We start from the raw sequence: 12,955 nt of genomic DNA on the forward strand, positions 1-12,955 counted from the left end.
TAAGCTACTTTCAGGTTGGGATTTTGTAACATTTCTATAATAAGCTGAACATTTTTTCTTTATTAGATTATTTTCATTTGATTTTTTTTTTTTTGTGAGATTCGTAAGGACTCCCTTCCACTACGACTTCCAAAACTTGGCCACGGAGAAGGCGAGAACATTTAGTCTCTGCTAACCCAGAATACCGCTCTTTCCCATAGTGTATCCATGCAAAAGCAACAATTCAGCAAAGAATCACCCTATTTGGAGTTGGTTTACCGGTGGAAAAGCAACAAATAAGGCTGAAATAAGTATGAAATAAGTAAATTTGGAGTTGATTTACCTGAAGTAACCCGGCCAACTCGAGGTTACCTGAGGTAACCGAATAATATACGGGTTTTGAGATTAATTCACATGTTACGGCCCAGCGTTTTCTCAGAGCAATTATTGCGGGCCGGCCCAACTAAACCCAAAAACCGACCCTACCCAACCGACTTTCACCATAAGGGAGGATGGAAATTATTATTTCGTCGTCGTCGTCGGACTCCTGCCGTCATAATCATTTTAGTTCAAACTCATTTTCGAAGCGTTTACAAAACGGTATTCATGAATTACGACGGATTTTACAAGAAAACCTCCACCATCTTATAAATAAAACTTAAGTCAAATGCTTATTCTGAATCTGAACCTTACTTACAATTCAGGAATAAAATTGTGTCAAAAAGAGTAAAGATATTTATTTTCACAGTTATCAGAAGCATGAGAGAGGGCACGCAAAGTTCATTGATGCAAAGGAAACATTATCAAGACGCAAACACTTCACACGTAAAGCAACTAGTATAGATCAATATTAAACTTCAGAACCAAAAATTAAAAATAAAAAATAATAACACACAAAATAGGAAATCCAAAGTAAATATGACATTAATGAATAATAAGCAAGTCTCATTTATGAATGTTCTCAAAAGCTGCAGAACAAAGAAGCCATATTTCAATATTGTCCAGTCACATATTTCTCAGCATCCCAAAAACATTGCAAGCAACCATATGCTCCACTAAAAACGGGTAACTAAACCAAGCGAATGGTAATTAAAAAAAAAAAATTCTATAAAGAAGCAAATGCTGTCGGTGTTGCAGTAATACAGACGCATGCTAATTGCCAATTGCGAACTATGTAGCCGAAACCAAAACGACATGTTCAGAAAGTCCTTTTCTCTTGTTTTGCTTGCATCAGATGCTGGTATCAAGCGTGGTCGCTTCAGAAAGTGAAAAAAGAAACAAAGAAAAGGATAAGGAACAAGAACACAACAACCATGTTAGAGAGATCTTTAAAATACGAACCATCTGGCTTCTGTGTGTAATTTTTCCTCCTCAAACTTTGAATTTAAACAAAAAAGTGACGGGGGTAACCAAAAATATTTAAAAAAAAAAAAAAAAGGATCTAGAGCAAGAACAGCTAGCTAAGAGCTCTCACCATCATTCTGAGGCACAACAAAATTAGCATCTAGTGAACATGTCTATTTAAATTACACAAGTAAACCTGGATTTTCATTTATCAGATCCTGCCAATTGGCCCAGCATTAGAAGCTCGGAAGGTTGTGTCCTCTGCCTTGAAGCGTTAAACATCCATTTCCTGCTAACATGTAAAAATTTATCAATCTTGATCGGAAATCATTTAAACTATCTAAGGAGGTACAGAATAACAACACTAAGAAAACACTACCGTCTTAATCCTGCTGACAAGCCCCAGATCTTGGAGTGAACATTCCGATATACAATTCGCGTGTACAATGGGACCCTTTCGTGAGCCCTCGCCGTTACTTCCTGTCTCACCAGTTGCTGATGGAATGATCATGTGCATCGCTCCCTTGAACATCCACTCATCCCTTTCTTGACAATAGAAATCTTCAAAAATCTCACCACAAAGGACACATACGCATTGACTCTCATCTGCAACAACCATCGACTCACCCTTGTCCGTCTTGCCAGGTTTGTCCACTGATTTTGCAGACTCCAATCCCGATGAAAAGCCTGCTACTCCATTAATCCAGTCTGATGGGTTAGCATACCACATCCTTGATGCCTTGGTAGGACCATTAGCATCTAGCTTTTTTGTATTATGCCACTCCAAGTGTCTAGTCAACCGTTCTTTAAGTTTAAGTTGAAGACCACACATGTTACATTGGTGTTCAAATCCATCGAGGAGATCACTAACAACAGATGGATGAAATTCCCGGACCACATCTGGTTTAAAGTCAAAGCCTATGAGGTTCTTTATTTCCAAGTTGGTTGACTTGGTTGACTCATCTGGTTTAAAATCAAAACCTATGAGGTTCTTTATTTCCAAGTTGGTTGACTTGGTTGACTCAGGCAACGAGACGGGGCTATCAGCAGTAGGTTCTGAGATAGATGAATCATCTCTGGTAGATGAGACGGTGGAACCTGAAACTAAAGACACTGGCACAGAACCGGTGCCAGTAATGCTTGGGCTCTTCTTTTGAGTTTCAGTAGGAACCACTGGTGGAATTGCCTGGGGTGACTCTTTCTTCGATGCAGATATCAAACCCTTCGCCACTAAAGAGCTCAGAAGGTTTGAAATTGGATCAGGGGTGTTATTCGCAACGCTTGAAGCATTTTCCGATGCACTCCTTAAAGGAGACGATGAAGGTGGTGGACCAGTTGGGAGAGGTGCCGACTGTGTTTTCTTTTGGAATATCTTTGAGGACACTGACAAGCCATCATGGGAAGAATGACTTATTGAAGATGTTGATGTAGCCTTTGACCCTAGGTTTGTATGAGTACCAGTTGGCAAGGGAGGCTGACCTGCCTGTGATGGCAATTGTGCAGAGCTCTGAAAGTTCAGGTTGGATAGGCTACTAGTGGTAATTGAACTGTTAGAAAGAATTCCAGACTTCATAACAGCAGCCAATAGACTACTTGTGCTCGAGTCTCCCGAAGTTTCTACGGCAAGAGCATTCAAGCGGTCTGGTGCAGAACTACCTAGTGTCGCTGGAGGTCCAGAATTTGAAGCTTGAGGTAGAGGGAGTTTCTGAATTTGACCCAAGGGTTCAGAGTCTGTAGAGTCTTCTACTTGCTGCAGAAAAGGATACTGGTGCCTTGGCGGCATATTATGGTGTTGTGATTTAACCATCTTGTTCAGTCGAACATGGGAAGGTAGAACAGGCAAAGAGTCCTGAGCATACTGGTTATGCACCTCCCTGGTCGACTGCCCCAACGATTGGGATACTTTAGAATCAGGATGAGCAGGGGACTGGGCTTTTGCACGGTCTTGCTCGGTTAAATTTTGCAATTGAAGATGAGGACGGCGTGCTGATAAAGTAGGTGAGGGTGAGCGCTGTCTCAATGTCGGAGGGGGGAACCGCTGTTGAGTTAGAGCTCCAGTAGACCCTGGTACAGAATTTGTCGGGAAGCCAAAGCTTGAAGTCCCAGAACGAGACAAGCCATCAATTGAATGTGATTCCTGTGACAACCATGGAGATGATATCCGGTTTTGTTCAACAGCAAATGTATCTGCAGAAACTTCTTTATTGACCCTTGATGCATAATCACGTATGCTTAGTGGTTTATGGATGTGATCTTCAAACCCCTGGCAAATGTGTGTGATAGAACATTAGTAGACATGAAAGAAAGTCCAATCTCCAGACTAACAAAGAAAAAAATTGGAGCGATTTCTCTCAAAATCAAGGTAAATACAAGTTATGAAAGGAAACTTACGGATTTGTCTGCATCCTCATAAGCTGAACGATCTACTCTAAAGTTAGTAGAAATATCAGATGCACCATGGTCTGTCAATCTAGAGTTCATATCATCCCACGTGAATTCTTCTTCCTCAGAATTCTTCCAACTGCTGCTAGCAGCAGCACCACTCCTTCTACTTGAGATATTTTGTGCCGACTGCAGCTGAGTATTAGCACTTATAGATTTAGGTCCTGGATAATTTGGGAATCCATGCTTGATATTGAAACTATTTCTTTGACCAGATACTGATTCTGCAAAACTGCTACCACCTCCATGCCAAACTTTCTCATTTCCTTGTTCTGCAATCCTCCCACTAGCTCTTACAATCCCCAGGCTGGAATTCCTTGGAAGGTCAGAGCTATAGTCATAGTCCGGAGACTCTACACTGATGTTCTTCTCGTGGATAACCTCACTTGTAGTACCTCTAGTTGAACGCTGCAAATTCTGCAAGCTTTTACTGTATCAACAAAAGCACAAGGAAGAGGGAAAAAATGAATACAATTGCTTTACCTACATGCATTTTAACAGACGGATCAACCCATGATCTTCCAGTACCGATACTTGTTGCTCTCTCCATACTCTCTGCATCCTCAATTGAGTTTGCAATAGACCCAGAGACATCGCTAGAAAGTTCTTTTGCCTTCATCAGAAAGACAAAACCAGAAAAAATAAGTTCTCCAACTATCCCTTGATATTTAACAACATGATTAACAACGAACATGAGAAAAAAAGCGTATAATATGTGACTGCTATTTGCCCCTATAAACGAGTAAATCCTTTTGTTCTCAATTATAAGTTAGATACTACAAACCAAGCTAGCAGAGGCAGCATTCAGTAAACTGCCAGAGTACTGGCTTTTTGCTTTTTCAACAAGGTTGTTGAACAGACATTTCTTTGGCAAGTTAACTAGATCAACGTACTAAACAAAACTCAAAATTCCATTTGCAAGTAAACAGAAAGGTTGTTCCTTCAACTAGTGGTAGGCTGCACTTGTACATAAAGTCAATAGCCTGGGTGTACATAATATCAGCTCACATATATGTTCTTAGCATGGTACGGTTTCTAATATCCATTTGTTATGGTATTTTAGCACACTAATGACAAGACTTCACAAAATTGCCAGTAATAAAATAAAGATGGATGGGATAACTAGTTACCAAAGAGATGTACATGAAATAGAACCTCAAGTTCATGATCCCATAACAGAATTGGCTTTAACATTCCACTTACCCTATTTGGCTGCTGAAGACGCTGCCTTTCCAAATACTTGGGATTCACATGAATGCTATTCTGTAGTGGACGATTTGATTGTGTTTCAGGCCTAGATGTTGCAGCTCCAGTAGATGATCCATTTGCTGCAGGAGCAAAATCAAGTTCTTTCTCAATGACCCTAAGTGTCTGGAGAGGAAACACTCCCTTCCATGTTCCAAAAAGATGCCGCATGCTTTGATGTACTGAAGGCTCCACCTGCTTGTACGCCTTGCAGAATACCTAAGAAGTGCATAGAAAAGGGAGAGATTGGTAACTACAAAGTAAATACTAAAAAATAATAATAATCAAGGCTAGAGACTATATTGACCAACAGGCATGCCAAAACATTAGAGGCAAGGTTATTTATATGGCGGGCAAGAGGTAGTTTGATTGGCAATGAACACAGAAGAGCATACCATGCTTGCTTTTGGTAAACAATTTACCTTGATTTCATTAAGCAGCAAGAGTTCATAAGAATCTTGTCAATTACTCTTTCAGACCATAAAAAATTTATGGCTCATTTATCCAAAAGCTCTGAGAAAGCAAAGACCACAAGCAAATCTAACCTCAGGTAATCTGGCAGCAAAGTTTTTTATGTACTCCCCTCCGATATTCTTTACGATACTGTCTAAAAGATAAAGTGATGGTAGCTTTTGCTCACTAGGTACCTGCAAATTACCTCTCAAAATTAGATACATAAACCACTCCAGTCAATTTGCTTTAAACAAATAAGTGATTAAGATCCTAACACCACAACATAGAGGATGGTGAAAAAATAAATTCCTGCTTCGCCAGAAAGCACTAAAGTCGCTTTCTAAGATGCTAAAAGGAACCAGCAAAACATTTGTATAATAGCACACGACAGACAGCCTAGCAAACTTGTTGCTTATGACATTCAGACATTATTCCAAATAATGCCACCATCTTTGGAATTGACGGCATACTATCAAAAATCCTGCAGTTTACTTGCCTTTACAGAACCAACAATATAATCTACTATCTATGCAAAGAAAAAGTTATCCACAATGTGTCAGACACACCAGTAGATCGCATCCATGCAAGTTGATCATTTAAAGGAACACAACATAAAAAACAACATATTCCACAAAACTAATGCCACAGGGTTAGCCGACGCCACATAAAAGAATAAAGAACTGAAATGTGAAATTCCTGCAAGAAAAAAGTCTGGCTGTGCTTCTATCTCCCGATGAAGTCCTGATATACAATTACCAAAATGAAGAAAGAGATGAAGAGCAGACTGAGCTATCCTGATCAAAGCTTATGGCAGACTTTTCAGCTTCAAACCTGTTACAACCCAATTTCTATAATCCCATACAACCAGAATAGTCACTCTTCGAATAGAAGAGCAAGAAAAACAGCTCTAGAATTGTTGGAACTTCAACCTATTTGCTAAACCAATATGAATACAATGGACTGGCAAATTTGGGATAAGCTAACAGAATGCCATGTACCGAACCCATATGAACAACTGGGGAAATTTTCCCATAAGCAAAATTTGCCGCAACTTAAAAATGTTTACCCAAAAGATAAAATTGATTCAGCGTTACATTGTCCTCATACTCTCCTCACTGGCATTCAACTTGCTCACTAGTAACGTAATCACACTAATAATAACGTTACGGTATTTGAACCAAGGCCAAAATTAACAACTTTTCTCAATGCATAGAATTTCACACGATCCAAGATAATCATCAATCGTCATCTTCTCCACAACAAAGCAGCAGAATTTCCACAAAACCGCAAAAATTCCATTAATTTGAACTTCACATGTACAACACTGGCTAATCTTCTTCTTTCCCGCTAAACTAATGGCCGTAAGACACGAATCATAAAAAACTAAGCTTTCGTCCGCACTATTTTTTTCTGTACAATCCAATTCATAAAAAAGCTAGATTCACCTCTAGAATGTTGGCGCAAACAGTGGCGGCTATCGCCTTCGCTGCGTGGACGCTCTCGCCGGCGATTATCGTCAAACTCGTGATGATCGGCTTCGAATTGAACGTCAGCTCCGCCAGCGCCGCCTTGTACTGGCTCACGAGCTCCTGGTGCGGCGGCGGCTGCGGCTGATAACCTCCACCGCCTCCGCCGCCGACACGGCCCAAATCGTTGCTCTCCGAATCTCTATCCGCCACTCTATACCTCGAGACCAAGGGATTCTGATTCGCAATCGGTCTTTGCGCGAAAGTTCTGGCGTTCGGATTCGCGGTCGGACCTCGCTCCGGCTCTTCGGTCAATCGGGGCTTCTTCAATCCCGGTTCTCTGGATCTGTCGAAAGGCCGTCGCGAGCTCTCCATCTCCATTACCGCATAAAAAAATCCACAAGAAAAAAAAATCCTGAAACTCTATTCCAAAACAATCTAATCTTCGAATTACAGTATCAAAATTAGGCTTTCATTAAGCCAACAAAAAAAAAATTGAAGATTCAATATCAAGAAATTGAAACGCTAATAAAAGAAAAACTAATTATAAAAAATAAAAAAAATAAAAAAAAAACATGAGATTATGTATTGCACATGAAGAATCGGGACGAAACCCTAATCCAATTACATAATATGAAATTGAAAGACGAAGAGGTAAAATTAAAGAAGTAAAGAAAAATTGGAAATGGAGATTAGGGATTTGACGGGGGAAGAAATTAGGGATTTGAGCACAAAGATGGGGAAAGTGTGAGCGATGGATATATAGTGAAGCTCGTTTAGGACAGCAGAGTTTCATGAACCGAGAGAGAGAAAGTAACATTTTCTAAAGACAAAAAATAAAAAAAAAATAAAAAAAGTAACTAAGAATTATATTTTTGGATTTTTTTTAATTTATGCATATAATATTTTATTCTAAAAATTGCCTTGTACTTTTTTTTCCTTTTTTTCTTTTTTATTTTCTTCTAAAAAATTGCATTGTATATTGGTCTATAATTTTAACCAAAATTCGATTTCTTATTTGATTGAGATTTTTCTCTCTTTCTACTTATTGTTTATATGTTTATGTTTTTTTTTTTTTGTCTTTTTTAAGTTTTATCAGGAAAAAAATAATTAAAAAAGTTTAGCTTGCACTTTTAATATAGATGGATAGTAGATCATTAACATATTTAAAAAAGTCGTGCGTTTTTTATTTATTATTATCATTAGCATTAAAAAGCTCACTGTCGTTTAAGTGGATAAAAGACGTAGTGTCGCATAAAGTTTCTTTGACTTTGACTTGATATATTTTCAGTTGAAAAACGACACCGTATTTTCATCCAAGTTGCTGTCGTTTATATGAGAAACGACATCAACAAGAAACGACATGGATTTATCCAATGTCTCACGTCGCTCCTTTGTCAAGGATAAATAAACGACGGTCGTCATGTGTTTTTGGGCCCTTATAATGGTCCAGGGAAGCTCTTGGCCCAACGTTTAGGCCCAGGTCCAACAAAGAGCCCATTAACCCTTCGCCATCATCAACCTCGAACAGAAAACCCCTAGCTAGAACCTCTCAGAAACCGGTCTCTGTGCTCCAAGCAAGCTCTCACCTTTCTTCGCCGCGACCGGTAGTCTCTCTCTCTCTCTCTTCTTTCTCTCTCTATATCTATACGCGTATATACAATTCACACAATCACACTCACTCTTCTCTTCTCTCTTCAGCTAATCATGTTGAAAATGAAAACTCCCAAGACAGGCAAGGCCAGGCGAGAGCTCGATAAGCGCGCCCCCAAACTGGTGAGTTCCAAAAAAAATCTTTGAATTTTTCGCAAAAATCAATGGCCAAAGATCTAATTTTCTGTGTATTTAACTTCTGGGGTTGGGATTTTTTGGGCGTAATTTTGCAGGTCGAGACCGGGAAGAAGACACTGATACTTCACGGGACGAAGACCAGTGGCGTGTTGAACAACGTATTGACGCAAATTTATCAGCTGAAGAAGGAAAGCGCCGTGAGATTCAGTCGAAAGAACGAAGATGTTAGGCCGTTTGAGAGCGGCGGTGAAGCTTCGCTCGAGTTCTTCTCTCTCAAAACTGATTGTAGTATGTTTGTAGTAAGTAGAAATCCAAGCAGATTTATGAATTTATGATCATCTTTCAAGTGCAATTTTTTCTTTTTTTGTTCATTTGTTAGTCGTGTGTTTTTTATACGATCCGAATTGGGTTTGTTGATTAGAGAATAATACGTTGTTGTAAGTGAAGTTTTTGTTTATTGCCATTGTTTGTGCTTTTAGCTTCTTCTCTCTAAGTGTTGTTGTGTTGATCACGGATTTGGATGCTTGTGAAGGAATTGAATGATTATTTAATTTTGCAATGAATTAACTGGCTGTAATGATCGTCTCATGCTCTAAACTTTTTGTTTCTTTGTTTTTGAGTCTGTGGAGCCTAAGTGTAATTCTTCATCATTGTTGGATTGTGCCGCCCCCAAAGCTCTCAAATTGAGCGTAAACTACTATAAATCTTTATTTGTTTTCTGTTTTGTACTTATAGCTCTCATTACTAAAGATTAGAGCTTTGACCCGTAACACTTTGGAACTTCCCAAATTCTCGTATGGAAAAACTGTCCCCCTCATGTTTAGTAGTTAGCTACCTTGGTGAAAATTTTTCAGTTTTTTTTTTTTTTTCCTCGCAGCAAATCGAGAGGCGGAAATGATTACCACGTACTCTTAAACCTTGTTTCTTTGGCATATCTTGATTCCCCATTTAGAAAAACTGAACCCCTCCTTATGTTTAGTAGGTAGCTAGCCGAGATGAAAAATTTATTAGCTCTTTTCCTTTGTTAGTGATTTCCTTTTACTTTAAACATCTTTTCAATGTTTTTTATTTCCTTGTTTTGCAGTTTGGTTCCCACTCAAAGAAGCGGCCTGACAATCTTGTAATTGGGAGGACTTATGACCACCACATATATGATCTTGTAGAGGTTGGGGTTGAAAATTTTAAACCTCTGGAATCATTTTCCTATGATAAGAAACTAGCTCCAAAGGCAGGGTCGAAACCTTTTATTGCTTTTATCGGAGAAGGGTTTGATAGCGTAGAAGAGTTGAAACATTTGAAGGAAGTTTTACTGGACCTGTTACGAGGAGAGGTGCATCTTCTTTTCTTCAATTCATCTGCTGTTTTTCTTTTAGTCTGGGGATGTTGCTTATACAATTTTGTGCAGGTTGTAGAAAATCTAAATCTTGCTGGAGTGGACCGTGCGTATATATGTACAGCTGTATCCCCGAATAGAGTTTTCTTTACTCACTGTGCTTTACGGCTTAAAAGATCTGGCACAATTGTACCAAGGATGGAACTGGTAGAAGTTGGCCCATCCATGGATTTTGTAGTTCGTCGACATCGTCTACCTAATGAAAGGCTAAGAAAAGAAGCTATGAAAACAGCCAAAGATAAGGCCAAGAAGAAGGTTTGATAACTTAAATTCTTCCTTATCATATTGTCTTGTAGCCAAGTAACACATCAATAATGTGATTGTTGTTTGTTCATGGCAGGAGAAAAACGTTAGCAAGGATGTAATAGAAGGCAAGATTGGAAAAGTATACATTCCAGATCAGAAGGTAAAAGGGAATTGTAGTTTCATTCAATTTCATGTCTTAAATTAGGCAACACAGTTAATTCTCCAATATTTGTTCTTGTATACAGAAGAACAATGGCTATTTTAATTTCATGCTGCTTTTTTTTTTTTTTTTTTTTTTTTTTTTTTGGTGATTGGGCATTTAGGTTGGAGAGATGGCTTTACCTAACAAAGCGAAGGGAGTGAAGAGGGAACGCCGTGAAGCTAAACTGAGGCATGGTGAGGGCAACAAGCATGCATCGAAAAGGCAAAAGGAAGATTCTCAGTAATTCTTGTTCACTCTTTTTATTGACTTATAGAGGTTCACTTGAAGAGAAGCCTAATGGAGAAGAGATTATAGACGCTTGAAATCTCTTCTTCCTTGTGTCACAGATTGACCTGACTGTGATATATCTTTAGATACCATGTCGAGGATGAATTGTACCATTTTTGTGTTAAATTATGTCCGAATATGACATTATATTGTCATCCAATTGAGTTTTCCAGTATTTAAATTGTTTGTAATACCACCTTTTTTCCCCTCGGTGTCAACACACAGGCTCTCTCTTGATGCTTACTAAGGTAATTCATCCATAAAAGGCGAATAGATAGTTAAACAAAGGTTATGTTACAGATCATGAATGCATGTTAAGATGATTTAGGCAGGCAAGAAGGAATATGGCAAAAGTACAATATTCAATTCAGTATATCCAAATCCAATTTACAAGCCTTCTAGAGAAAGAAAAAACAATAGAAAATGGTCCACAAGACCGCCAAATATATATGTACACACACACACACACACACACACACATCCCTTTTTAGTATAAGGGTCGGTGATTGTACTCTGATACGTCCTATTGAGGTCCAAAAAGTAGGTGTGGGCATTTCACCGTATCAAATGGGACTCCATTGGCACTAATTGAATGTCATTTGGAAGCCATATCAGTTTCCAAAAGAATGTCTTCTGAAATTTCACCACCAACCGTCCAACACCATACCTGCTTACCTCTTAAAGATGCATAGAATTTGGCATCAAAACTGGAGCCATTAGTCAATTCCAAGGTCATGATGAAACATTTCCAAAAAAAAAAAAAGAAGATGAAGAAGACTATAAAGAGCGGATGAAAACCATACGATCCATACCTGCCAGAGAAGGCAATCTAGTATAATAAGCAAAGCAAACCCCAGTTGATGCACGAGGCTCTCTTCCAAGAATCAGATCACATTCCTGCAGTTTCCACAACTTAAAGAATACTTGTAAGCAAGAATATGATAAATTGCAGATTATAAATAACTGTACCTTCATGAAATGTTGGCAATATTCACATAAGTTATCATCTCCTACTGAAACAATTAGAGGGAGAAATCTAGTAATAAAGACAAAAACTGAACTTGGGAAATTACTAACTACAAACGAATTATATTATAAATAAATCGTCCAATCAAACCACAATAACTGGGACCAGCAAGTGCATCAAATGCACAAGCAAAAAATCTATCTACTAATGTTTAGCCATATTTTTTAGATAATATCTTTTGGTTGACCAGCTTGACTTGCGGGTTGATCAAATAGTGCTTCATCAGCTGGCCACTTGTTGATTCCAGAACCTCCTTCCACCTGCAATGAACCCAAGTCCCACAAATCGAACATCCCGCTCATCATTCCAAGCTCCAGCGCTTCATAGGTCGCCGGAGAATCCAACATCTCATTGCCACCACTAGACATACCACCACCAGCAGCATCAAGACCCATGTTCCATATATCCTCCTGTTTGCTGGTGGTTTCCATGCCTGTGGAAAAGAGTTCTGGGAAACTCTTCTCCATAAAATCCTTCGGGAAAGAAACATAATACTCGGGACCAACCTCTTGCTGTAGGCTCAGAATGCCCTTTCCTTTGAAAAGGGGATCTTCAGTTAGCATGCTTGATGCCCCTTCGCCTGCTAGATTTTTACCAAATACCTGCATTGCTGTTATATCATCTGGTAAAAGCAAGTCATCAGGTGCGACAACCTCAGATTGAAATGGCATGTTTTCTTTGTTTAAAACCGGGTTCCCCGCCATACCTTGTTCGGTAAGAAATGGATTCAAATCTGGGCATCCAGAGGGTATGGTCAGGTTTCTCAAACCAGGACTGTACTTCACTAACCGCCCTTCCATGGAAGAATCAGGTTCACTAGCTTCGTGTTGCTGATGAGTCACGAATTTCCTCCGCGCCCTTGACGAGCCTATTTCTTTCTGTTCCACCTTTTGCTTAAGCTTCGCTATGAATGATGGGTTCTGAACCATCTTCGTGAAGAAAGAGACCATCTGCTTCTGTTTTTGCTCCACAGATTGGAGCCTCTTGTTCACTGATTCCACAAGGTGAACTGTCCCACGCTGCTGCTGCTGCAACTCGACAACCTCCTCCATCAGCGCGCTCTTCTCCTTCCTCAACCT

At 39.2% G+C, this 12,955-nt stretch overlaps 3 protein-coding genes across 5 annotated transcripts; 1 reads left to right on the forward strand and 2 right to left on the reverse strand.

Annotated features, from left to right (window-relative positions):
* Positions 1-907: 907 nt before the first annotated feature.
* On the reverse strand, positions 908-7,468 carry LOC21396976 (polyadenylation and cleavage factor homolog 4). 3 transcript variants are annotated; one of them, XR_002903800.1, is made up of 8 exons: positions 6,909-7,468; positions 5,556-5,657; positions 4,969-5,229; positions 4,253-4,378; positions 3,715-4,182; positions 1,703-3,586; positions 1,520-1,612; positions 908-1,235 (listed from the first exon to the last, which is right to left on the reverse strand). XR_002903800.1 is itself a non-coding variant. In XM_024177225.1 (8 exons), the coding sequence occupies exons 1-8, from the start codon at positions 7,308-7,310 to the stop codon at positions 1,598-1,600; spliced, it is 3,195 nt and encodes a 1,064-aa protein (XP_024032993.1). In that variant the 5' UTR covers positions 7,311-7,468; the 3' UTR covers positions 908-1,597. The 3 variants fall into 3 exon arrangements, 2 of the variants coding, with proteins under 2 accessions (XP_024032993.1, XP_024032992.1); XM_024177225.1 differs by having other exon boundaries at positions 908-1,612; positions 1,703-2,241; positions 2,305-3,586; XM_024177224.1 differs by having other exon boundaries at positions 908-1,612.
* A 998-nt stretch (positions 7,469-8,466) lies between these two features.
* Positions 8,467-11,057, forward strand: LOC21396977 (ribosome production factor 2 homolog). Its single transcript, XM_010091118.2, has 7 exons — positions 8,467-8,536; positions 8,631-8,705; positions 8,816-9,019; positions 9,805-10,050; positions 10,126-10,368; positions 10,454-10,519; positions 10,683-11,057. Exons 2-7 carry the CDS (start codon positions 8,637-8,639, stop codon positions 10,803-10,805), a joined length of 951 nt encoding a protein of 316 aa, XP_010089420.1. The 5' UTR covers positions 8,467-8,536; positions 8,631-8,636; the 3' UTR covers positions 10,806-11,057.
* Positions 11,058-11,283: 226 nt separating this feature from the next.
* LOC21396978 (heat stress transcription factor A-3) lies at positions 11,284-12,928 on the reverse strand. Its single transcript, XM_024177240.1, has 2 exons — positions 12,583-12,928; positions 11,284-12,498 (listed from the first exon to the last, which is right to left on the reverse strand). The coding sequence occupies exons 1-2, from the start codon at positions 12,926-12,928 to the stop codon at positions 12,041-12,043; spliced, it is 804 nt and encodes a 267-aa protein (XP_024033008.1). The 3' UTR covers positions 11,284-12,040.
* Positions 12,929-12,955: the final 27 nt, after the last annotated feature.

This window comes from Morus notabilis, unplaced genomic scaffold (assembly GCF_000414095.1).
Source record: "Morus notabilis unplaced genomic scaffold, ASM41409v2 Scaffold705, whole genome shotgun sequence".
In the NCBI taxonomy this organism is placed as follows: Eukaryota; Viridiplantae; Streptophyta; class Magnoliopsida; order Rosales; family Moraceae; genus Morus; species Morus notabilis.